This window comes from Hemicordylus capensis, chromosome 3, assembly GCF_027244095.1.
Source record: "Hemicordylus capensis ecotype Gifberg chromosome 3, rHemCap1.1.pri, whole genome shotgun sequence".
In the NCBI taxonomy this organism is placed as follows: Eukaryota; Metazoa; Chordata; class Lepidosauria; order Squamata; family Cordylidae; genus Hemicordylus; species Hemicordylus capensis.
This window is the reverse complement of record NC_069659.1, coordinates 36706114-36733172: the sequence shown is the minus strand read 5'-3', so window position 1 is coordinate 36733172 and position 27059 is coordinate 36706114. Positions and strand designations below refer to the sequence as shown.

At 42.3% G+C, this 27059-nt stretch overlaps 1 protein-coding gene across 1 annotated transcript; it reads left to right on the top strand.

The window, feature by feature from the left end:
* The first annotated feature begins 749 nt into the window (after window positions 1–749).
* Window positions 750–26573, top strand: MTMR6 (myotubularin related protein 6). Its single transcript, XM_053304329.1, has 14 exons — window positions 750–919; window positions 8311–8427; window positions 10710–10872; window positions 10990–11147; window positions 12550–12678; window positions 13472–13606; window positions 14229–14361; window positions 16040–16149; window positions 17034–17159; window positions 19071–19120; window positions 20414–20614; window positions 22392–22526; window positions 22613–22739; window positions 24077–26573. The coding sequence occupies exons 1-14, from the start codon at window positions 896–898 to the stop codon at window positions 24335–24337; spliced, it is 1869 nt and encodes a 622-aa protein (XP_053160304.1). The 5' UTR covers window positions 750–895; the 3' UTR covers window positions 24338–26573.
* Window positions 26574–27059: the final 486 nt, after the last annotated feature.

Sequence of the window (27059 nt, the reverse complement as noted above, 5' to 3'; positions counted from 1 at the left end):
CCTGGATAATGCTAGGTTAGCCGATCATTGATGGCTGTTAATATTCTTGTTAATGTCTCCTCCAGTATGGGACTGTTCGCAACCCTAAGCCTGCATAGCCCACCAGAATCACAGAGTACCCTGGTCGAAGGGAAAGGAGTTGGGGCTCATTATTTTGTTATTAGTGAAAATGACTGGTTTGATCTGAGCCATAAGTTCTCCCATTAGCTGAAACTAAGAGACAAAAATGCATCCCATAAGGGCAGACTGTTTTGGGCTGAAATCTAAGAGACGTCCCTGCTGCTAATAAGGGGGCTGTTGGCATCCCTCGCTTCTGCTGAGCCACCCACCTATTAATTATTTACATTTTTATCCTGCTCTCCCTCCAGGTCGCCCAGCGCAGTGCACACGGCTTCTATACATACCTGCCAACATGACTGGGGAAACGGGGGCATGTTCTTGGCAGGTTTGGTGGTTTAGAGAATTCTCCTCACAACAACAACAACAACAACCCTGTGTGTGAGGTAAGTTAGATTATAAATGTATATGTTTAATTTAAAACCATTTAACAGCCGGGTCAGCTGCTAAAGAGGAAGGGAGAATCGTGGTTTGGGGACTGAGCCCAAATAAGTCTGGGAAGCGCCGGGAAGCAGCCCCTTTGCGGAGGAGAGCTCGCCGTCGCCGAGCTCGCCCCGCGGGAGCGCGCCACCTCGCGGGAAGCCGCCTCATTGGTCGGCCGGGTCTTCCGTGCAGCAGGGGGCGCTGTGGGGGCGACTCGGGCTTTTCCCGGCTGCCCTCCCCCTCCCCTCTCTCAATTGTCAGGAAATGTCTCCAGGAGACGCCGGGTGCGCTGCTCGTTGGAGAGGGGCGGCGGTGCCTGTGTCTGGCAGTTGGCTAGCTGGGGCGCGGTGGCATCATGGAGCACATCCGCACCACCAAGGTAACCCGCCGAATTGGGCCTAGCCCGTTGCGTGGGGCAGCAGCCTGTCAGTCCCGGGCAGCCAAGCCTTGGCCGCCTTGCCTGGCTTGCCTCCCGGCAAGAGGAGGCGGGCGCCAGCCAGGCAACCAGCTGGGAGGTGGGAGGGGATCCGGAAATATCGGGGGCCGGGATGTGTCTGGAACCCTTTGGCCCGGCTGGTGCGCTCTGCCTTCCCGCTGTCTGAGCCAAGGCTGCCCTGCTCGCTGCTCAAGGGGTTGGCAAAGCCCATTCTCTCTGTGCGTAGTAGCCCTGTGCCTGCCTGCCCGAGCCCGACCCTGTTTGTGTCTGCTGCAATAAGCCTCGCGCCGAGTTCAGTCAGGTTGGCTCCCAAGTACAGTCATGGCTTCGGATGGCAGCCTTGCTTGCAGCTACCTTCGGTTCCGTGGGGTTAGCGGCCGGCGCAGCGTGCCTGGGACTGCAGCCTGTGTGACATAGGTTCTGATGGCTGTGCTAAGCCCCACTGTAGAAATCCTGCATGCAAAATAATCTTGGGGTACCCAGCACGTTTTTTTTGTGGCAAACGCTTTTGTGGACTAGAGTATATTTTGTCATACTTAGCCAGTATCTGGAAGTGTATTCTAGTCCACGGTGGCACAGCACCCCCCCACACCCCCAAAAAAGTATTGAAGATGGTACAGGGCTCATGTGTTTGCTATAACATACTGTCTCTGGGATGTATCATTGTGGTGTAAATGTTGATGGGCTAGAACCCACTTAATCAGTCGCATAATTAAATGGACTTATAGTGTATGAAAGCTAGTGTATAGTGTATGAAAGACAACCCAATACAGCCTAAGGCATGGCTTATTTTCTTGGAAGTAAATTCTACCAATTTCAGTAGAACTTGTGCTTGAGTAGGCTGCAATTCTGTGCATTCTTTCAATAATAAAATAATAAAAATTAATAAAACACAACTGTATTTGTGGTGGGGCAACTTTATTTGTCCTATAACAAATTGTTCTCTGGGTGGCTCACAACAGGATTAGAACATCAAATTAAAACATATAACACTTGAAATTACAACGTGAGAAAGAAAGAGACAGAGAAAGTGGAACCTCTAACTTTTAAGGTGCCACAGGACCCTTTGTTGTTTCAGGAAAACAAAGGAGCTCTTCTACAGCCTTTTCAGCTTTTTGTGAACCCTGCCCCACATACATCTTTAGGAACAAAGGCTCATTTGCAAGTATGTCCTGCAGAAATCTGTGTGACTTAATTATCATTAAGCATGGTTGAGATCTGGCAGCAAAGGCTTAAATGTAAACACCAGGTAGCCAGTCCCATCAAATTGGGTGGAGCTTGTTTCCTTTGCTTTATTTGTTTAATTAGAGGTAGTGAGGCTCAAGCCAATCCAGAAGACAAAATATTTTATGTTCCTCTGCCCAACACACGCACACACTTGTAACCCTGATGCCTAATCTGAGATGTCTGGTTGACTTGTTGGTGGAGAGAGGAAGGAACTCTACACCTGTTCCAAAATGCACACTATAAGTACTACACATTTTCCTTGTCTAGGCTGTAGTGTTACTAACAGGTTCTGAACTGATCCCTGTCACAAAATCAGCTTTGCTTTTTTCTGAGTAAAATACTTGATTGACTGTAAAGCTGTAATCCACAGTCTCTTTGAAGTCCTGTCCTGGTGATGTTTGCTGTCTTTATTGATCAGGGAGAGAGCAACTGGCCCTATCCATCCCCAACACAACATTCCTCCAGTGGCTGTTGCTGGTTATCTTATGGGGGTTTTTTGGGTTTTTTTTTTTAAGATTGTGAGCCCTTTTTGCAGACAGGGAGCCATTTTATTTTTGTATTTATATCTGTGTAAACTGCTTTGTGAACTTTTGTTGAGAAGTGGTATAAAAATATTCATATTAGTTTGTTGTAGAAAACTTGGGCTAGTTTGTTTGCTACATTTATATACTGCCTGTTAGTTATAAATCAAGGTGGGTTAGGTTGTTGGGATCACCATAAAGGTAAAGTTGTACCGTCGAGTCCTGGCGACCACAGAACCATGTGGTTTTCTTTGGTAGAATACAGGAGGGGTTTACCATCTCCAGATGCAGTATGAGATGATGCCTTTCAGCATCTTCCTATATCACTGCTGCCCGATATAGGTGTTTCCCATAGTCTGGGAAACATACCAGCAGAGATTTGAACCAGTCACCTCTTGCTCCCTAGGAAAGTTAGTTCCCCGCTGCACCGTTAGATGGCTGGGATCACCATAGGGGTGGGAGATTCATGAGAATAGCCTCCTCACCTTCTGCTGATAGCTCTTGCTTGATTTCTCCGCTCCTCTATTTACCAATTTATTTTAATGCCTTAAACATATTCCTGCTAAGTATTTCTGGGGCTATAATGAATCATCTGTATATAGAGCATCACATGTCTGTAATGAAGATTGCATGGCAAGAAAAAGTTTGCCTTTTGCCATGTACTAGACCTTTCATGCTAGCTGCTCAAGAGAGAGAACTTGAGATCTGCACATGAATCACTAATATAAGGAAGCCAGGCTCTTGGCTTGATCCCGGCTCCTAGTGAGTAATTTCCCACATGCCGAGAGATTCATATGTGCTTTGAGGGGATGACCCCTTCCAAACTTAGGCATAGTTGTACCCGTGGTTTTGGTGGATTGCAGCTTAAAGAACAATCTGGAGTGTACCTAGCTTTCTTTGCCATAATTCAGAATAGCCAAATAGCAGCATGCCGTGCCGCTTTGTATTGTTTCTCATCTTCTCCTTTTATCCTGCACGATGGAAGTTTCTGATGGAATTTTCAGCTCAGGGAGGAGCTATTTTGAAATCATAGGGTTTGGAAACACTTTCCAGATTCTTTATTCATCTCTCTTGCTAGATCTTTTTGGCTGTAATGTAGCTTCATTCCAGATTGAATTAAAACTTGCCCCCCCCCCCAAAAAACCTGCATCATCTTAGGTTCTCAGTAGTTAATGGAATTATAGCAGTAAATGAGAAACCTACAAGTAAACTGAAAGCTTCCAGTCTCTTCCCCCACCACTTAGTCCTCCTAACACTCTAATTAGGTATTAAAAAGAATGAATATCAGGGGAAATGTGGCTGGAAGTGAGTTTATGTTGATGGGATTTTGATGTTCCGTTTTGCTGTTTGTTGATATCCCCTGCTTAACTGCCCTTTCTATCCATTTGCCAGCACACAACCCTCCAGTGGCTGTTGCTAGTGTCTATCTTATGTTTCTTTTTTGTAACTGTGAGCCCTTTGGGGATAGGGAGCAGTCTTATTTATTTATATTTATATATACCGTTTGGGGAACTATTGTTGAAAACTGGTATATAAATATTTGTTGTATTCGTATATTTAAAATTTTTTAAAGAAATTTTAATTGAACCTTCTTCTTGGATTCAAATTCTGTTAGATGGGGGCAGAAAAGGAGAAAGCTAGTGGCCAATCTGCTGTGGCAATCTGCCATTTCAAAGAGCTAACTAAAACAAATTGCTATTCTAATGCTGGGGGAAGCTTGACAAAAACATTTATGGCAAATTGGGAGTGGCAGTAGTCACAAAAAAGTAATGGGCTTCATTATTAGCTGCGGTGAGAAAATATATTCCTCAAAAGATGTTTTCAAACATCTTGCATTTGGCTTAAAATGACAATCTAGTGGAAGATGGAAGCATCTGTTAAAAGTTCAAACTATTTATACTGTCTATTACCTCAACTTAGCCTAATGCTAAAAAAAACTGGAGCTGAAAATTCTTTGGGGAAATTTAAAAGAAGAAATTGAATCATCTTTATAAAGAAACAAAATGGATGCAAGGTTTTCTATATTATTTCCTGGTTCTTTGCAAATAGACCAAGCTGGTATTCCGTTGCCACTCCTTGTCTATATTTTTATGGATTGTCTCTGTTTACTTCTTTGCCATGCAATGAAACAGGGGCAGTGTACTCTCTAATTTTTTTTTCATCTGTGCAGATTGAGTTTTGTTCTGGGCAGCAGTGTCAAGGCAGTGTGCATGCACATGCATTCAGAGTGTGGCCTTCCTGATTCAACATGAGTGGGATCTAAAATTAACTGAACAGACATCGCACACATGTGTGCACGCCTTAGAGGGAACACTGAACAGGACTTCAGCGTCTCCTTGGTCTTTTGGCTGCCTGCTAGGTTACTGTTTTTGTAAAAGTAATAACCCAGGACTTGACAAATCACAGGTGAAAGGGAGCCATAGTACCTAGACTAGGACGTTTAGCGGTAGTTATTTAATAAAATCTTCGTTGGTCCCAGGCAGCCCTGTTTCTATTTTGAGTATATTACTTGTAGAGGACATAAAGAGAAGCCCATTTTACTCTCCCCTTTCACAATGTCCATCACTAATTTTGTCAAGGGTCCATTGTCTGACTCCCAAATTTTTGGGCTGGCTCCTAGATCCAAAGAAAGTTTTTCAAGGCCTATAATAACATGGCACTCTAACTAGAAAAAAGAAATTGAGACACTAGTTCTTAAAATGCACTTCCAGTTAATACCTTATAAAAGGCTCAGATTTTAGCATTTCCTGTTCTGCAGAATATAAATAGATACCTGTACAACTGGACTTCACTCCAGAAGACCCTCATATTTACTTACTTATTGGTATACAGCTTGTGCTTATTAAAAAAGGGACAGGATGACTAGGTGAGGTGGTTTATAGTAGTTCATAAATAATTCGGCAAGTCTCTGTCCCCAAAGGGCGCTCTTAGTTTACAATCCAGTTGTATGATTTCTGGCTGCAGTCCAGTTTGGCTGTGTAGAAAGTTCTAATTATTTCACAGTGCAAGTATGCCTGGAAAGCCTACAGCAGAGTGCTTTGCTTCTGTACCTACTTGAAAGTCTACTTTTCTGTTTCCTACAAATTAGCTGAATCGTTTCTGTGCAATTGTGGTTGATATGTCATATTTACACCTCTGAAAACCACAGATGTAAGAGATGCTTACTGATGTACGCTTCTAATGTTTTTAAAAATCCACGGCCTGGATATCCGTCAAAAATGCTTCTTGTAACCTATCCAGATCAAACTTTGATGTTGAGATAGCATCCAGGAATTGCACATTGCTGCATTGCTGATGCAAGATGTTCTCTTGTTGCTGCTCTCTCCCTTGAGTTCTAACCCTTTTGTGCACAAAATGTAGGGGCTATGCTCTCTGGGGGGAAGGCAGGCTCATTGTTAGAGGTCTAGCAGCGAACGTCTGACTTAGCACTAATGAGGCAGTCCTGCCAAGAAAGTAGGAAAAATGCATCCATGCCAAGTCACTCATTATAATCTTATTGTGGTGGTTGCTGTTCAGGCCTAATGCTGGGCTTCAGGTAAAACAAACCTTCCAATGTGCGAAATGATTTTCAAGTAAAAGTAAAATGAAAGATGGTTGAACTTTTTTCAGGGTGGTAGGAAGTTGTTTCTGTGAGTTGCTCCCCACTGTGGTTTACAGTAGCAGGGATTTCCCCTGCCTGTGCTTTTGGGGAGCATCATGCACACAAGACTTTGTGGCTCGCATTCTTCTTGTTTTGAATAGTTTTCTGAGTTTGTGAGTAGGTGGGTGGAGTTTCCCCAGTGTGAGGGTGGAACAGAGATCATGATGCAAGAAGCATAGTTTGTGCCTTTAACCAAAATCTCATGTTATTGTCTCCTCCCCCTTTCCCCCAATAACACAAACAAAACGGGTGATATCATTGCACAATGAGTTTCCTGCCCCGCAGAGTGACAGTGAAACAGGGAAACCTGGAGCACATTGACTTCATGTCACATATTTTGTTATAATACTCTCTGCCAGGGAGGAAGAGCCAAAGACATACATTTCTTGCTTTCAACAGCATCCAGGCATCTTTTCTAAAATTCTGGCCTGAATTTGTTTTTGCATAGCATGTTTCTTCATATTGATAGGGCTAACAAATTAATACAATGACATAATCCCATTTTAAGAAGGAGGGATGCAGATTAAGGCTGTGAACGGTTTGGTCTGCAGTATTTTTGAGAAGTCTGCCCTACCATTATTTGAAACTATGATTCAGGAGAAATGTCCCTTAACTTCCTATACCTGCAACACTTGTTGAATGTTACTGAACTGCTCCTACCACACCAATAGTTGTATGAGATGATTGACCTTACTCTGTGTGTCCAGTATGTGTTTTAACACTTCTGTTAAGACAGCCTCTAGAACCAGATAATTTAGATTTGCCCCTCTGCTGGAATTTAAATGGCCTGGTCAACATCTCATCACCTTGTCCACTTGTCAGGACTAAAAGATGCAAAGCCAGGAAATATTTGGCCTGAGCTGTTCTTCCTATCAGCAAGAATTCATGAGCTGTTGCAACTAAGGCATGCACTAAGGAGACACATGTTTCCAATGTTTCCAGTCTATGTAAGGCATCACATGGCTGGTGGCTGCATTTGTAGTTATGTACAGTGAAAACACAAATGACTGCATGCTGTTCACACACAGAACACTGCCTCTTATTAAGAACATAAGGAATGTAGCTTGTGCCACTGGATGTCTTTTATTATTTATTTTTTATTGTTTATTTGTTATTTATTTATCATTTATTTATCTATTTATTTATTTTTATCAATTATTTATTTTTTCATTTATTTATTATTTATTTAACACATTTTTATACTGACCAGAACACAAGTTCTCTGGGTGGTTTACAAGACAATAGAAACAACCAATAAAAAGATTAACACATTTCAACAATTAAAATTTAAAACATTAAAACTATTAAAACACTGTCTAATTAAAAGCCTGGGTGAACAAATGTGCCTTTGACTGCCTTTTAAAAAGTTGTAAGATATGGGGAGGCTCTTATTTCAGCAGGAAGTGTGTTCCAAAGCCTTGGGGCAGCAATGGAGAAGGCCCATCCCTGAGTAGCCACCAGATGAGCCGGTGGCAACTGTAGATGAACGTTTACTTCGTGGAGGTGAACTAGCTGCCCCAGAGTAGTGCCTGAATCTCTGCTCCTCAGTAAGGGATTGCCTGTCATCTTGCCTTGGGGAACACAGCATTCCAGTGTTGGAGGCTGGGTGTGTCACCACTCTAGGCTGAAAGTTAAGGCTCAAGACAGCACATTCTGTAGCATATCAAATCAGTCGGAAGCATTCTCTTCCCACAAAAAAAAGGTCCTCTACATATGCTTGGGGCTTATTGCCTGTAGATACATTTCGAAGAAAAGCAATCTGCTGAAAATATGACATGATCTGTAGTGTTGTCTTGGACCTTTTGCATTGTGTATGGGTCATCTGTTCAGGACAGCTTTAAATATGCTCCATGACTAGACCACTGCTATGTCAGTCAAGATGGTATTTCATAATTTGATCAATTAGCTTTTTTACCTCCTGGCCATCCTTTTTCCCCTTCTCACAGGTTGAACAGGTGAAATTATTGGACCGGTTCAGCACAAGCATCAAGTCGCAGACGGGAACGCTCTATCTCACAGCAACTCACCTGTTGTTTATAGACACCAGCCAGAGGGAAACATGGGTGAGGAACCTAATAACACTGCCTTACAACCTAAATGTTGAATTACACTTCGTTCGTTTTTTGTGGTCTATTTTCTAAAGGCACCATGCCCTGGTGTAGGAGACTCCCCAAGATCAGTGGCTGACATGCACAGTCCTGGTGGGGACAGGAGGGTATTGTGGATATTGAAGCGTCACTGGGGAGGACAGAAGCTGTGCTTACAAGCATTGCTGTAGTTTCTCGCATTTGTTGCAATGGGAGAAATTAAAATAATGCAGGTAGCACAGCCACCGTCTACCCCAGCAGTGCCGCTGCTTCTGTGTCCACAGCAATGCCACCACAATACTGCACCTTCCTGTCCCAGTTAGGATTGCGCATCATGCCAGCCAAAATTTTGCCTTGTGACAAGTTGTTTATTGCTGCAAGCTAAATAAATGCTTAACTGTATGCATCCATGTGGTTGCCCTGTTGAGCTACATTCTTTGCATTGCAGTGTCCTATCTGAAGCATTCCAGGCATTACCTTCTGTCTCCCAAAGAAACGGAGGGGTGGGATTATTTCATAGACAGCATTTGGGCCAGCTGATCAGATGTCATTCCTGTGAATTCACAGAGATTAATGCTGGTCAGCATGTGACGTATCAGTCTTGCTACCCAAGTCTAAGGCTCCTGGTCATCTCCCTCTGCTTATAGCATCACAGTTTGAGTATAATCTTGCAAGATGATGGGGAAAAAGTGTTCTGAATATCCTGCAACTGTTTCTTATAGTTCTGTTGAGCTCACATTTTTTCCCTTTTGGTATTTATTAATGTTAATATTTAATAAGAGAAGAATTTGAGGCTTTGTTAACAAATCTGACTAAGCTTTTTTCTTCTCTTAATAAGAGTTTTTGCTTGTTTTGATTTTTGTTTAGTGTGGCTGCACTTGTGGTCTGTTGATAGTCACCTTTAGTGTTGCGAATAATGTAAAAATAGACTAGGATCTATAGACCAGAATGATACTACTACAGGTGAAACTCGGAAAATTAGAATATCATGCAAAAGTCCATTAATTTCAGTAATGCAAATTAAAAGGTGAAACTGATATATGAGACAGACGCATTACATGCAAAGCGAGATAAGTCAAGCCTTAATTTGTTATAATTGTGATGATCATGGCGTACAGCTCATGAAAACCCCAAATCCACAATCTCAGAAAATTAGAATATTACATGGAACCAAGAAGACAAGGATTGAAGAATAGAACAATATCGGACCTCTGAAAAGTATAAGCATGCATATGTATTCAGTACTTGGTTTGGGCCCCTTTTGCAGCAATTACTGCCTCAATGTGGCATGGCTATCAGCCTGTGGCACTGATGAGGTATTATGGAGGATGCTTCATTAGTGGCCTTCAGCAATTCTGCATTGTTTGGTCTCATGTCTCTCATCCTTCTCTTGGCAATGCCCCATAGATTCTCTATGGGGTCAGGTCAGGCGAGTTTGCTGGCCAATCAAGCACAGTACACTGTATACTTTTCAGAGGTCCGATATTGTTCTATTCTACAATCCTTGGCTTCTTGGTTCCATGTAATATTCTAATTTTCTGAGATTGTGGATTTGGGGTTTTCATGAGCTGTACGCCATGATCATCACAATTATAACAAATTAAGGCTTGACTTATCTCGCTTTGCATGTAATGCGTCTGTCTCATATATCAGTTTCACCTTTTAATTTGCATTACTGAAATTAATGGACTTTTGCATGATATTCTAATTTTCCGAGTTTCACCTGTAGTTCCAAAAGGGGCTAATGTATTGAGTGGACCACTGGTTCCAAAAGGAGCTTTGTATTAAATTCTCAGACAGCAGCACCACCATTTATTACATTTATATCCTGCTTGTTACCCAAGATTGGCTCCTAAAGCAGCTTAAAACTTAAAATCAACAAGAGAGGAATGATTATATTAATATAATCAGAGATGCAGGTATGTGGTGGTTGGGGAGAAGTCTCTTCTGGTCATAGCCCAGAAGCTTTCCAGAGGGAATGGACAGAAGGATCTGCAGATAAGATTCTGATACTGGCTGATTATCAAGATGCCAGCTCACAGAACCAGCTCTTCAGTTGAGCTACATGATAAACTGCTTCTGTATCTGAGAGTCTTCAAATACAGTGTTGGATGTGGTGGACACGTGCTGCTCAAAGGGGAAAAAAGATCACAAATCACTGTGCATGCCTAAATGTGTGTTTTGGATCCTGACTGGGAAAGTGCCACTAAGCATTTCTGTTCACTTAATCACTCCTTATGGATTCTTCTGTATTGCAGATATTGCACCATCATATTGCTGCTGTGGAGAAACTTGCCTTGACTACTTCAGGCTGCCCCCTGGTGATCCAGTGCAAGAACTTCAGGATAGTTCACTTCATTGTTCCCAGAGAAAGGGACTGTCATGATATTTATAACTCCTTGCTTCAGCTGTCAAGACCAGGTAAGAAGGCGACGTCCTTCTTCATAAGAATATGGTCAACACAGTATTCCCATGTTTGCTCTCTCAAGGCCACAGGACTCAGACGCCTTTATTTGATTTTTCTCCTGATTTCTTTAGTTAGGTACGATGAACTTTATGCCTTCTCGTACAACCCAAAGCAAACGGAGGCAGAGCGTGTGCAAGGCTGGCAGCTCATTGACCTAGCAGAAGACTACAATCGGATGGGTGTGCCTAATTCTGACTGGCAATTGTCTGATGCGAATCGTGATTATAAGGTAATAGATTGCCTGTTGCTGTGAAGGAAGAAAACAATAGGCTTTTCATGCATTTGTGTCTGTATGAAGCTTCCAGTTATTTCTAATTTTATATTGTGCAGAACTCACTGGCTTTGAATGCTAGGCTGTATTTGTTCACGTGTTCAGTGACTTGCCTTCAAAGATGCTTGTGAGCATGCTTCAGGGTTCCACCCATGACATGAAGTTTCAGTGGGTGGGGTTCTTGCTGTTGGCACTAGCATAAGCATTGGAGAAAATGACCTGTTCCTTCTCCCCTTGTGAGAATTCTGTTTGAAAGGCCCTCTCTGGACATCTTGTGTTTTGCAATTGTTCTACAACTCTTTAAGTGAGTTTCCACCTAGTTACATACACAAGCGATGGATGACCCCAAGTTATCGCTAATTGGGAGAATCTGAAGCAGGGCTGCACTACTTTGGCACTCCAGATATTGGATTACAATTCCCATAATCCCTGACTGTTGGCCCCTATGTCTGGGGATGATGGGAGTTATAGTTCACCAGTGAGACACCTTAAAGGCCAAGTTGAAGTCAGATCATCCTGGAGAGAATCTATCAATGTGGTCGCTAAGAGTCAACACTGACTTGACAGCACTTAATCAATCATAGTTCACCAGCCGGAGAGTGCACTTCTGATCTAAAGCAATGAAATTAGGTTCCTTCTGCCTCAGTCATAGAGCTCTGTGGGGTTGTATGCATGGTTTCTCCTTCAGAACCATTCCAATAACTGGATTCACTGGCAATGTTTTTTCTCACTGATTTGGGGAGAGACAACATAGAAGTTAGCCGTTTTCCATTTTAATGCCAGGAGCTGATTTTATCTACAGTTAGTTGTGATAACAGCTTCCCTGTCTTTAACTCTTCTCCTATATCTTAATGATGTAGGGTTGTTGGGGTTTTTTTTGGTCTTGGGTCTTGATTGTCTTAACTTCTGACATGTCAGAAGAATTCTACACCAGGGGTTTGATGGGCCCCTCCTTAGATTATCTTTTTGTAGTGGTTTACTACAAACTGTAAGTGAAAAGCTTCCCTCCTGTCGGCTAACGTTCTTTATGTTGTGCATATTGCTATTCGCTGCTGTTCTCTCTTGTTACCTACCTTTCTTGGGATTGATCCCAAGACTGTGGATTTGGAGCTGCCTTCTGTTCCCATGTTAAATTTGTCCATGGGTCAACAAGGCATTTTTCTCACACTTTCAGGGCCTTTTTCTGGTGCCCTGATATTTGGCACTCTAGATTTCTTCTAGCAATTCTGACCAAATTGAAATCCCTGGCATGCAGACGGATCTCTTCCTGCAAGACCCATACCATTAATTCCAGTAGATGCTACCACTTATGTATGATATCTAAATATGTTTTTTATACTTCCCGTTTTTTCTCTCTTAGATCTGTGAAACCTATCCGAGAGAGCTTTATGTTCCCAGGAGTGCAAGCAAGCCCATAATTGTTGGCAGTTCTAAGTTCCGGAGCAAAGGAAGGTTCCCTGTGCTGTCATATTTTCATAAAGATAATAAGGTATAGTCTGAATTGTTTTCAGTACAACTGGCTAAAGGCTGTTTTCCAGCACAGGGAAAAACAAGAGAATATGTATAGTAAACTAGGACCCTAGTTCTAATGTAGTTTCTTACGAACTCATATTTGCTTCATGCTTGCTGATAGGAGAAAAATGATGCTAGTGGTATGTAACTATCCACTAGGTCCTTCTTAACTAGGTGTCTGTAATAATTTTGTCAAGCTACCACAGAACCTTTCAAACCATCTTTGTGTACCAATTATTCATAGTGATTGGAAAAAATCAAGACCTTCAGAGTTGTCTCTCTTTGGGGTTTGGTTGGCTTTTTTTTTTTGGAGGGAGGAAAAGGGTTGCATGCATGGTGCCTAGAAAGTAAGCACGTGTGTCTTGGGGTCCAGAATGGGTCTGAGTTCCAATCCCCAAATGTAGGATTTGTAAATATACTTTTGCATATTTTCATATATATTGTAAATATGCTTTTGTACATATTACTAGCTGTTATCTCTTTTCAGAAACTAGTCTGGATCCCCAGCTTTATCGCTAATATGTGGGCAAACGCTCTGTGTCTATAATGATGCAAGTGACATTAACTCTACGAAATATTTTGGCTTTTAGGTTTTCCTCTGAAAGTATCTGCATGTCCCAAGCTGTAGTATCATAGCTCTTGTTCTCATTTTCTGTTAAAATTGCTATCTGTGAACTAAAGCTCTAGGACTCTGTCCATGTCACTTATAGTGCTCATTTAGACCTGTTACAATCAGATTTTTATTTTTGCCCTTTCTGTCGTCTTGCTAGGCTGCCATTTGCAGATGTAGTCAGCCTCTCTCGGGATTCAGTGCCAGGTGCCTGGAGGACGAGCACATGTTGCAAGCAATCAGTAAAGCCAATCCTACCAATCGCTTTATGTATGTTGTGGACACCAGGCCTAAAGTAGGTGCTGTTCTTCCAGTTGATGATTTTCAGTGTTAGTGCTGTAGTTCGGGGAGGCAAAAGGGTGGGGTTACTGTTATAGAAAACCATGCTTTACAGTTAAAGCAGTAGGACTCAGTTTGATCAGTGTCCAGAGGGCAGTAATGGAATTGTCCATCTATGGCTTTGTCCTTGAGTGCATCTAGAGTAGCTCTTTAGATCCCAGCCATGGTATCTTACTCATAGGAATGTAGGGCTTCTTAATCCATCTAGCTCTGTATTGCCTGCATTGACTGGTAGCGGCTCTTCAAGGTTTCAGACATGCATTTTCCCCAGCCCTGCCTGGAGATACCAGGGATAGTACCTGGAACCTTCTGCATGCAAAGCTTGTGCTGTATTCATCTATGGCTCACCCAGTCACCTGGCTACATAATGTGTAGTCTAATGTAACCAGAAAAGGAGCATAGTTTCTGGTACTTCCTACACCCAGGATTCAGTGTGGTTAGTAGCTTGGTTTAGCAGGTAGTTAGGAGGTCATTAAGAAAAGCAGAATTGTCCTAGGAACCTGGGGAGCAAGTGAATGTAAAATAAGATGGGTTGTTTTTTTTTTTGCTGTGTTATGACTATTTTAACTCTCTTCAAGCTGAATGCAATGGCAAACAGAGCAGCAGGAAAAGGATATGAAAATGAAGACAACTATTCTAATATTAGATTCCAGTTTGTTGGTATTGAAAACATCCATGTTATGAGATCTAGTCTGCAAAAACTTTTGGAAGGTATGTATACTGCTATAAAGAACCTGATGGTAAGTTCAAAACGAAGATACTGATCTCTTTCAAAAAATGTAGTTTTCTCATACTATGGATGCTGAAGGTCAGGAAACAGTTGTGAACTGTTGCAGTAAGCTCTTGCCATCTCTTCTGGTTTGAAGAAACTGGCTTGCTATGTGGGTTACACATCAGCTTAAATGAGCAATTTTAAAAATATGAACAAAGCAGTTGTTTGTGTACAAATTTTTAACATAATTGGAAATTAACCTCTGAAATCTTACCTGGTGATCTTTCTTGTGGCCACTTCAGTCAGTTAAATATTACAAATGAGAATTACATTGAGTTAATGGGGATCTCATGAGCATCTTTCTTCAACTTGAGCTGCTTGTTACATTGCTTGTATTCTAACCCATTACCCCAATGTAAGAGAGACTTCGTACAGCCACTCTTCGTACAGCAGTTGTCTTTGCTACAGCTACACTGGCGTTTCCATCAGTAAGCACCGTAAAGTGTAAAAAGCAGGTCTGATGACTTAAAAACATGAGACTATCAACTGGGGAGTCATGGCAAATTTCTCTGATCGGTATATGCCTTTATTGTTACAGAAATATTGTTGCAGTGTTGCAGAAATAGGCCATGCTCACACATACATACTGTGATTGCTTATATGTAATCAGCATGTGTGTAGGTGGTCAGATATTTTAGGAGGGTGGGAGAGAGGTTGAGTTTGTGCATTTCACGTTGCTGGCAGCAATAATATGTAACTATGCGCTTAGTTTGCTGCTGCTTCCATGTGATCGGAGAGCCCCCTTTTTTGTGTAACTTTTTTAGCCTACTTTCTGCATGGAAGGTACCCTTATGGGATCGCCTTGCTGTCCATGTGGCCGTCTGTGAGTGTCCCATAACAACTTTGCAATGCCTGTGCTGATTTGCACCAAATTTGGTACAGATGATGTGCCACATAGGAACACCTGAACAGCGTGGTTTGTGATGATGTTGTGCATTGCAATCTGAGAAGGCAGCCACATGGCAAATAGGCACATGGTTCTTACCTGTACTGTTTGTTCAAATTTTCAGCACCATTGGCAGCTTAACACATCCTCTCTTGTAGGGTGCCCACATGATGTAGGTATTTATTTATTTACTTAGCATATTTGTATACCACCCACTACTGAAGTCTCTAGGCTGTTTACAACATTAAAACCAAGAAATTTTAAAACAACTTAAAACATATAAAAGTTCAAATTAAAAAAGCGAAAAACTACTAAATCGCTAAAAAGTTTGACTAAAGAGATGTGTGTTCAGCTGTTACCTAAAGGTCAATAGGGATGGAGCAGCTTTAATCTCAGCAGGAGGTGCATTCCACAGCTCTGGGGCAACTACAGAGAAGGCACACCTTTGAGTCGCCACCAGATGAGCTGGTGGAACCCTTAGATGAACCTCCCTTGAAGATCTTAATAGGTGGCAGGGTTCATAACGAAGAAGGCGTTATCTTAAATACCCTGGGCCCAAGCAGTTAAGGGCTTGAGTTATTCAAGGGAAAGTTTGCTTGTATAGTTAGCACTGTTAGGAATTCTGATTTCTTTAATTCAAACACTTATAAAAATGAAGTTAATGTTATTCAATGAATGAGGAGCGGTTGCTGTTCTGAATTTAATAACCATCTAGTTTTCCCCCATTTTAGTCTGTGGGACAAGAGGCCTATCGGTCAATGATTTTCTGTCTGGTCTGGAGAGCTCTGGATGGCTTCGGCACATCAAAGCAGTGTTGGATGCTGCTATCTTCTTAGCCAAAGTAATTTTGCATTCTTTAATTTCTGGAAGGTAGTGCATAGCATGCTCACTTAGAGTAGATTGTAATGTACATACTGCTTTTCCGCAAACAGTTGTGCTCAAAGTAGGTCACAATGCACAGGAAAAAATATATAAATCTAAAAAATATAACACCATATCAATATGTTTGATCAGTTTGGGAACAATGTCAGGCAAAATAATAAAAGCAGGAACATTTAACTGTCTGCACATACTAGTAAATACAGCTTATGTTCCGCAAGCATACTGCAGTTACATTCCAGGTTGTACTGTCAAAGTCCTAGTATCCCAACAGCATCCAATCTTCTGTCTTGGAAAAGAAATAATTTTTAGCCCAAGTGTAAGGAACTGGCAGAAAATTGGGCAGAAAAGATGCCCAATTTTTGGCAGAAAATTGAGCATCTAAGCAGACCACCATCACCTCGTGTCCGTCCCCGCCCCCAAATGTATTAAAGGACTAGTTATTGAAAGAATTATGTCCCATCTTTCCTTGTAAAATGTTCAGTTCACCAATATGGTCAGTGCTGTCAACTGTATTAGTGGTGGTACTGGTATGGAGGAAATCAGCTGATAGACTGAGCAAGTTACCTTCCCCCTTATACCCTCAGAGCAGTAAGTGCATCCTAAGTGCCATGCAGCGAGGGGTACTGTTCTTAGGACAAACAGAAGAAGAGAGATCCTTGCTTGGATTGGGGCTCTTGTGTGCACCAACAAGTGGTGACCAAAGGCTGTTATTAAAAATGGAACAAACTGGGAGTAAAGTCTTTTTCCAAGACAGAAGATTGGATGCTGTCGGGATACTGGGACTTTGATTTCTTTTCCTCTTTGTGGCGCACTCATGAATAAGACTTGTTGTCCTTTTTGTAGGCCATAGCTTTGGAGAGTGCAAGTGTACTAGTACATTGCTCTGATGGCTGGGACCGGACATCTCAAGTGTGTTCTCTGGGTTCTCTATTGTTAGATCCATTTTATAGAACAATTAAAGGATTCATGGTGAGTACTTATACATAGCAAACTAAGTTCCCTTTAGTTAGCAGATGCTAAAACAAAGTTGCTTTTGTGAATTGCTGTTTTCCCAGTTGATACTTTCTTATGATGCATACATATTGCAGATTAGACTGAAGTTTATTCTTTTCATTAAAGATAGAGATGTCTGTTTATCCCTAATGCATTAAGCTATACAGGAGAGCCTGCAGATTCACTATTCGCAGTTTCTCGTATCTACGGTCAGGTAATGGACCTCGGTATACGCAGGAAAAAATGGTTTAAAAGGGGTGTATATGGACAGGCCAAGACTCCATTTCAGGTGACATGGAATCTAAATCAGTAGGACATAGGGTGCTTGCCTTAATGTTTACAAGCCCCTCTTATAATAATTAGGGTCTACTGCAGTGTTCCCTCCAAGGTGTGCACATATGTGTGCATGCACACATGTTTTTGATGTCTGATCAGTTAATTTTAGATCCCACTCAGGTTGAATCAGGAAGATCCCACTCTGAATGCACGTGCGTACATATTGCCTTGATACTCGCCCAGAAACAAAACTCACTCCACACACAGATAAAAATAATTAGAAGGAGCACGGGTCTGCAGCACAGCCAGACAACCCTATTTGGGGGCTTCTCCACCTGAGTCCCTGCTGCCAAGGAAACAAAACCCATTCACACAATAAAATTTCAAAGCTTTATTAGCAACTCACCAACTCCAGCAGATAGTAGACTACAAAAACTGCACCCAGAGCAAACAACAACAGCAAGGTTGAGATGGTCAGGCACAGTGAGGTAGAAACTCTGGTGGGCAGCCAAATTCACAAGCCTAGCTAGGACTGGAAGATGGTGACCCGTGTGACAAACACTAGGGATGTGCAAAAAATTTCGGGCACAGAATGATCTGTGCCCGAAACGAACAATTTCGGGTGATTCGGGGCCGAACCGAATCACCCCCGATGTCCCCCGATATTTTTCGGGCACGAGCCGAATCACCCGAATTTCGGACCCGAAAAATTCGGGTGATTCGGTTCATGGTTGATTTTTGGCGATTTTTTAAAGTTTTAGTGACTTTGGGGCAGTTCGGGGGCATAGCATGGGATCTGGGCAAAAGGAGTGGGGTGGGGTGGTAGTGCCTAATGGGTGCAGGCTACCACCCCAATTTCAGGGGGATTGGGCAAAGGGCTGATTTTTGGGAAATTTCTGAAATTTTCATGTCTTTGGGGCAGATTGGGGCAGAAAGTGGGGCCTGGGGCAGAATAGTGGGGTGGGGTGGTAGTGCCTAATGGGTGGAGGCTACCACCCAATTTCAGGGGGATTGGACAAAGGGCTGATTTTTTGAGAGTTTTTGAAGTTTTAGTGACTTTGGGGCAGTTTGGGGGCAGAAAGTGGATCTGCCCCAAAAGAGTGGGGTGGGGTGGTAGTGCCTAATGGGTGGAGGCTACGACCCCAATTTCAGGGGGATTGGGCAGAGGGCTGATTTTTTGGGAATATTTGGAGTTTGGGTGTCTTTGGGGCAGATTGGGGGCAGTAAGTGGATCTGCCCCAAAGGAGTGGGGTGGGCTGGTAGATAGTGCCTAATGGGTGGAGGCTACCACCCGTCCCCAATTTCAGAGTGATTGGGCAGAGGGGTGAATTTTGGTGAATTTATGAGGTTTGTCTTCATAAGGTGAAGTGTGCTAAATTGATTACTTCCTCATATTATTCATAGTAATTGAGGTGTGAAAAAGTCAAAGTGGGGTCATGAGAGTTGTTTAATTGAAAAAAATCTCATTTGCTATGATAGAATGAGAATTCACACCTCAGAAAAAACTTCTGAGGTGACCCCACTTTCACTTTTTCACACTTACTATGAATATGAGGAATGTTTCTGAGGAATGTCCTTGGAACAGATGCCTTCTGGTTTTTTCCCCCCTAGGTTTTGGTAGAAAAAGACTGGATTGCTTTTGGACATAAATTTTCAGAAAGGTAGAGTCTTTTACGTTAAGTACAGATGTGCTTGTATGTTTGAACTGCTTCTGTTTTGCTAAATTTGCTCTGTTATGTTAAACCATATATGCCCTTGCATATCTACAGTCATATGGAGCGTACATTCTTTTAACCCTGGAATGGCATTCAGCCTGTTAGAAACCTGGGTTGGGCTGGGACTTGACTGGGGTTGAGGCAAATGATCAGGCAAATAGCTCCTGGGTCCATCTTTCCTCTATCTCCAGTTGAGTTTCCAGGACACTAAGGAACGTTCAGTGCATTTGGACACTTCAGAGCGCACTCCCTTCCCTTAGCACCTATCTTGTGCCTCCATGATGCATCTCCTATGTGTCTCCAGTTACCTTGAGACTTATGATTCCCAGGGTTGAACTGCAAGTCACTCACATGGTAGTTTGTGTAGTTTCTCCTTGGATGCACCTGTAATCGTGTGTGTGCCCTACATGTGCATATGTATTCCCACTTTTTGAGCTGGCCACAGGAAAACCACTAGCATCTTCAGGCCTTCCTGGAGACTTTAAAGTGGACTTGAGATCTCAACTGCATGTTTCCCTTTTTTCATATGTGGACTTCACTCAACTTACATATGTTTGTCTGGGTTGTATAGCAGTTCTTGAGTACACATTGCCCAGGATCCAGAATCTGCAAAACCAGTTCCCACAGCCAATGAAGATTTTGAGTTATATTGCTCAGGATATGCCCCCCACCCCACCCCGTGCCACATGGCAAACCACTTTTGAAACTACTGAGGAAGGCCACTTTTAAAAAGCAATTTGTGTTACGTTCTGGACTGTTGTTCAAAGGAAGAGGTTTCTAAGAACAAATTCCACTAGGCATGCCTTTTACTGCCTAGAAGGTTGGGGGGGGGGGCAATTCTTTATTGGCTCTCTGGATTTTGGCCAGTATCTTTTTTTCTACATGTATCCATTTACCTTTGCCAATCAATGAGACTGGACTGAACATACGAAAGCAAAACACGTATCTTAACTGTATTTTATTTTTGTGGCCTCTCTGGACTAGTCTTTGTCCAGTATTCCCTCCTGCAGTGCTATCCCGAACTATTCTTGCTGATTTTATAATCTCTGGAGTTGAGTTGCAAGCAAATATTTGCAAGCAAATATTTTTAGTTTGGTCAAAGTGAAAAGTAGAAATTGTAGTGTGTGTTACTGGGCCAATATATTTATCAAAAGATTGATTTGCCAATAATCTTACTGCACTGTGAACAATCCAATTTTAGGTATTCTATTGAACATTAATGTGGACCATATTTTATAGATGTGGCCAACTGGATGGAGACCCAAAGGAAATCTCACCAGTGTTTGCCCAATTTTTAGAAAGTGTCTGGCATCTAACAGAGCAGTTTCCACGAGCCTTTGAGTACAACGAAGCTTTTCTCCTCCAGATCCATGAACATGTCCATTCGTGCCAGTTTGGAAACTTCATTGGAAACTACCAAAAAGAAAGAGAAGAACTCAGGTAAGTCTTCTTGCTAGAAACAATGTTGTATAGAACTGAACTCCTCCTGCTGGTGACCAAGCTTTGCTGCACTGAAAATCAAGAGAGGGTTCTCGTAACCCCTGATGCTCAAGGTCATCTTTCTAAATTCAATATTGCAACTGTAGTTAAAAAAAAAAATTGTTTATAGTTCTCAGAATTCGCATACTTCTAAATCTTAGAATGTTTCATTTAGTGTGTGTGTGTGTGGGGGGGGAGGCTATGAACATCCATTCTCCTTTGAGTTTAGAGTTATTGTCGAAAGAGTAGTACTGTATGTAGTGGCTGACTTTCAGAGCAAGGAAGCACCAGTGCAGGGAGAGGAACAGCACTTCCAGACTAACTGCACCAGTGCACCCGGGAAGGGGCATTTTTTTTTACATCCTCTCCTTCCCCAGGAAGCCCACTGTGCCACTGAAAAATATGTCCCTGAAGGTTTGCAGACCATTCAAACTAAGCATGAAAAAACTAAATTGCAAGTTACAACAGACTGATTTTTTTTCAGGCCAAGGTAACACTCTGCACTGAGAAACTTGCAAGAGATCTGATGTCTTAAAAGCATCTGTGGTGGGGTGGAAGTAGGGAGTTGAATTAGGGCCATGGTGCTGGGATAGGTGGGTTTCACCCCTTCCTTTTCCCCCTAACTTTAATAAACTCCCTCCCAAGCTGTGGTTAGCCTTGTGCAGGTGGAAATTACCCCTGCTAGCTACACCAAGGTACCTTCTAGAAAGATGGTGAATAATTTTGATGACCTTTTTGCCATGAGCATGTCATTATTTTTGTCTCCACTTTCAAATGTGGGTCTGGCAGTGGCGAGCAAAATTAAGGTGTGTTGATTTGCAAATAAAACTGCATATTGATAGCTGAAGTGCTACCTGTGAATTCAGGGAGGAACCTGGGGTGTAACAATTTGACTGCAGCAGGACTTAACCTGGGACCTTGTAATGCCCTATGAAGCCAGAGCAGGGATGATGCTAAGCACAATATGGACAAAAAGAAAAAGCTAAACTCTCCCTAACCCTAACTCCCCTCCATCCCTTCCTTATTTATTTGATTGATTTGATTTGATTTCTATACCGCCCTTCCAAAAATGGCTCAGGGTGGTTTACACAGAGAAATAACAAATAAGATGGGACCCTGTCCCCAAAGGGCTTACAGTCTAAAAAGAAACATAAGATAGACACCAGCAACAGTCACTGGAGGTACTGTGCTGGGGGTGGATAGGGCCAGTTACTCTCCCCCTGCTAATTTGCCTACAAAACATTTTAAGGGGCTAAACAACCCACCTCTCTGGCTAAAAGTATTGGTGCTATGATATTTAGCAGGGGGAGGGCAACTTTCCTCATCCAGCCCTGTCACAGCATTTCCAGTGGCTGTCTCTGTTGTCGTCTTTGTGTTTCTTTTCAGACTGGCCCTTCTGGGGAGAGGGAGCCATCTTTTTCTGTATATTCCACTTTGTGCTGCTCCTGCTATTGCTTTTTGTTGTAAAGCAGCGTATAATCATTCTTAACAATAATACATCTGGGAAATGGCACTGGGGATTGCATTAACCTCTCCCCACCCCAAACTCTGCAGCGCTGATCCATTTCTCCCCATTACCACCCCTGAGCACACAGCTGGGTTTTTTAAATTAAAGAAGATGATGTTGGGAGTTCTGACCACAGCACCCCTATGTTTATAATTTGTGTCTGAGCTTTGGCATTAAACTTCATTCTTCAGTCACTGACTGTGTATAAATTTGAATTCTCCTTACCTTAAGATTGAAAGAGAAGACTTATTCACTGTGGCCTTTCCTTCTGAATGAATGCAAGAAATATCTAAATCCCATCTACAATGAGAATTTTTCTCAGTCCCTCATAGTTCTGGAGCCTGACACAACGTCCTTTAATTTTAAGTAAGTTTTAATGTGGTGATTCTTCTTTTAATGTTCCGACAGTCAAAGTTGTATATCAAGATGCTATTCTGGTTGGCACCTTACAGGTTTTGGAGAAACATGTATCATCAGTTTGATCATACAATGCATCCCAGGCAATCTCTATTCAACCATGTCATGAGCATGAGTGAACAAAATAAACTGCTAGAGAAAGACGTTAAGGAAATGGAAGCAGTGAGTATTGGGAAATGACTAACTGTATTTCTGATGTTAGGCTTGCTCTCCCCCTAAAATGGTTAGCCTCTTTGTTATAAAGTCCAGTTCTCATTGCAGTCATTAGCTTGGATCTGAACCTTCTCTTCTTTGAGCAGAAAGGCACCTCCACAAGTGCAAGAGTACCCCCTCGATTTCCCCGAGTCCCAATCAACACTGTTCCAGAGTGCCCTCTGATCCTTGAGAGCAGCTTTTCAGGTGCAGAGAGGACTACAGTGGGGTGAAGAGAGCAGAAAATCCCCCTTACATGACTGAAGTTCTGCCCATGTGACCCAAGTTTCAAGCCATTTCTTCTTAAATGATAGCTTATTTGCACCACATACTAGCCCTATTCAGACATGACGTTTCTACGTACAGGTGTCTGTATCCATATATATGTGCTTGCATGAATGACTGTACATGCATTCATTTTAAAAGTACATCTGGGTTCAGGCCCCTCTAATAAAGGGTAAAATAGGAAGGGAACTACCATACGTGCAGTGAACATAATGGTTGAATAACTGTACTTGTGTTCAGATCTGCACATATGTACACAGATTGTGTGTACACTGAATATAATGTGTGAATAGGGCTACTCTTTGAATTGCTTTTGTGATCATTGTTACCAGTAAGGGATGTTAGCAGTCCACCTACCGGCCCATTTCAGAATACATGCACACAAATGGACTGGGACAAGTCAGAGAGGAGTCTGCAGTGAAGGGAGATTTGCCAGACGTTCCTGAACTTCAGCTTTTAATTCTCTTGTCATACATATCAATCCCTTTGTATAGTATAATGTGGTGTCCAGGCTGTGCTGCTGATCACTTGTTGGATTAGTCTCCAAGGCTGGCATTGCCAATAGACTTTAGGCAGCGTGGAGATGCAGGCTGCAGCAGCAGATGGGTGAAAATTTCCCTGCCAAGCACTGCCTTGGTGCATGCACTCGTATTCCTAAGGGACAACAGAGGGTGGATGAAGAACATGATAATATAGGGAGGAAAGGGATGCCACTAGCAGTGTAGGGTGGAGGGGAGAAGATGATGGGTCTGTGGTAGAGTACATGCTCTGCATACAGAAGACCCTAATTCCAGTCTCTGGCATTTCCAGTTAGTGACCTTGTAGCAAAGCTGGCAAAGACCTTAGAGAGCCAGAAGATATAGTAGTGGTCCAGGTGAACCAATTGATTCTGTTTTAGGCAACTTCATATGCTTACATGAAAGATGTGGGTCAAAAACTAGGTGTGAGCAACGGTTGGCCAGGATCTGGCCAAAGAAAGTGTTTGGAAACCACTCACTCTGAATCTTTGCTCTTAATCTCAGAAATTAGGGCGTCATGTAAAGGACCTGGATGCAGTCTTCACCAAGGAACCTCTGCGGTCTGTTCATCCTGTGGCAGCAGTACTTAATTCGTCCCAGTTCTTTAAGAAGGAGCAACCTCTGTTGCATGGGAATGACTGTATCCGAACGATAGAGGGCTCCAATGCAGCAGATAATCGGTACAGCGAGTACATGGAAGAGCTGTCAAAAGCAGAGCCTGGCGTCGTCAGCCTGGAATACGGAGTGGCAAAAATGACTTGTTAAATGTCACAAGGAGTAGTGCTGTCCCCCTTTCTGAAAAGACTGGAGTCCAAGGCCGGGCATTGTGAGGCTGTCTCTTGCTGCACGACCGAAACCGGATGCATGTAACGGAGAGCCTCCTGAACACAGACGAGAGCCGCTCCCCCGTTCATTTCGGAAATGGTTGCTGTTCTCAAAGTGATTGAATTTAGTGCTCTTGAAAGAAATGTGGGGTGTTTGGTAATCTTTCTGTGACTTAAAAAAACAGAGGAATGGAACTGGTGTGTCTTTTGAACTACAACAAACAATAGTTTGCACTTGGTGACTTGGAATGTTGTTGTGTTAATGTGTTTATTGCCAAATGGTTTGTGGTCTTTGAAGCGCTACATCTAGCAGACAAGCTACTTAACTGGGACAGCTGAAAGTATATAATGTACAGTGTATGCATACTCCTATTTAATCTGTTACTCATTACTAATGTTTGTCTCAGATGCCATCCAAAGTACTGTATATCAAGCCAGGAAGAGTTGGCCTTAGGTTTTTCAGACTGCTCTGTTTTCCTTGAGAGCATTGGACTGTGTGATACCGCGTAGTATTCACAGTGACTTTGACATTATTCTCCTTCTCCAAAATAATAACATAAGGTTTGCGGATAGATGAGAGGCGCTCAGCAAATTCCATCTATGGACATGTTAGTTTGCTTCAGTAACTGTGGAATTCTAATCTCTTTTAATGCCTTAAAAAAAAAAAAATCAGGAAAACTGGTTACCTAGGGGGTTAATGGATTGAAATTGCATTTCTGAGGTTATGAATCTTCTGCACAATTCATGTCTGGTTAGTTGAACGACAATTTAGGATAAGACTTATCTCATTGTTTGCAAGGAGACTATGTGTATCCATGCAAAGGTCTAAGCCACTGTGGAAGGAGGATGCTGATTTCAGTGAAAACAAAGGCTATGCTTGATTGACAGACTTTTTGCAAACATTCTAGGACACGGATGGGCAAATTTGATCCTCCAGCTGTTGTTGAACTACAACTTCCATCATCCCCAGCCACAGCTGAAGGGCCAGGTTTGCCCATCCCTGTTCTAGGAGCAGCACATGTTTTTACAGCTTTTGAACAAACTGGTGGTGGTCTATGTGATTTTTGTTTTTGCAAATACGTTTTTAAAAGGAGCAGCTTAGTTTGGGGGGAAATAAAGAAGCTTGATTTTAATTGGTAGAAACACCACATTAAATCTACAACTAAATCATGTTGGATGATTTAAGGAAGCAGCCACTCTTGCTTTGGAATTAAAAGAGAAATAAGCACCAAGTTTAAAGGCCATCTGGCTAAAGCCACTTGCTTTGAAAAACCTGTTAATATTCACACACCCTGGATACAGTATAAACCACCTGGGACCAAACTGATATCTAGTTAACAAGACTTAGTTAGGAGGATTATATTGCAAATCTCATATAGGTGAATCAAATATGCCCCTTGATATCTTTCTTTTCTGCTTCACCAGAGAAGAGAATGGGTATGCTTCCAGTGTATGATCCTGCCCCTGTTTGCTTTTCCCAATTTGTTTTTATTGTCCAGATGAAAGAAAGGAAATGAGCTTTAAGGGCTCAGATTATAAACACACACACCTTAGAGTATTAAACTCCCTAGGTGGTGTAATAGGCTAATTTGTACCTGAGGGATCAAATGCTTATTTGTCTCTGAGTGGAAATTAGTTTAGACTCATTCTAATCCCTGAAGGCCCTTTAATCAAAACTGCCAACACACCACACGAAACTTGACACAGTTGGCCATGCCTCCCTCTGCCCTAGTTGAGATCCAGGCTATAAAAACAAGGGCAACACAGGTCATGATCGAAGGGCACTAGCAAAGCTGTATAGGAAAAACTGCAGCTGTGTCTAGCCAGATTGTTTTAAGGGGTTGTCCATTTTGCTTTATTGCATGTATAAAGAGGGGAGCAAATTGAAGGCTTGCATTTTTCACTGTTGTCTTGGTGATGTACTTGTCCATGGAAGTTGGGTGGGAGGGGAAAACGGGACTCAGGAGTAAATGTAATGGAGCCTATGTGATTGTATGTTCTCATGTTTCCTGCCATTTTAGTCATGGTATGGATTTTGCATTTATACTGGTTTTGGAAAGTATGAGGACAGAGAAATATGTGCCTTTTGGTTGCTTCTCCCTGTAGTTTTCTGCTGTGGATAAATACTCTCCTATGTTACCTGAAACACTGAAAATACAAAACTAAATGTTATCGTATCATATTTGTTTTTTGTAATTTTTACATACCAATCAACGTAACCCATGTACCATGCATATCAGGCTTATGATGAAGATTCAGAATTAGCTTTTTAAATGATTCACTTAAATAATGCAAATGCAAATATTGTGAGGTAGAGGTTTGTAGGGAGTAAGCTATTGGTGGCTATTGGTCGCAGTGGCTGGCACCCACGTAATGCTTTTACAGTGTTTGCAGGGGAAGAACAGCCCTGCTGGATCAGGCTCAAGGACCATCTATTCCAGCATCCTGTTTCACACAGTGGCTCATCAGTGGCTTCGAGAAGCCCACAAGCAGGAGATGAAGGCATGCTCCCTCTGCTACTGTTGCTCCCCTGCGGCTGATATTCAGAGATGAATCCTGCCTCCCAACCTCGAGGTAGTCCATAGCCATCAAGACTAGCAGCCATTTATAGAGCTGTCCTCAAGGATACCTCTAGAAAAGAGTTGTCCCTCAATAAAGTGGCA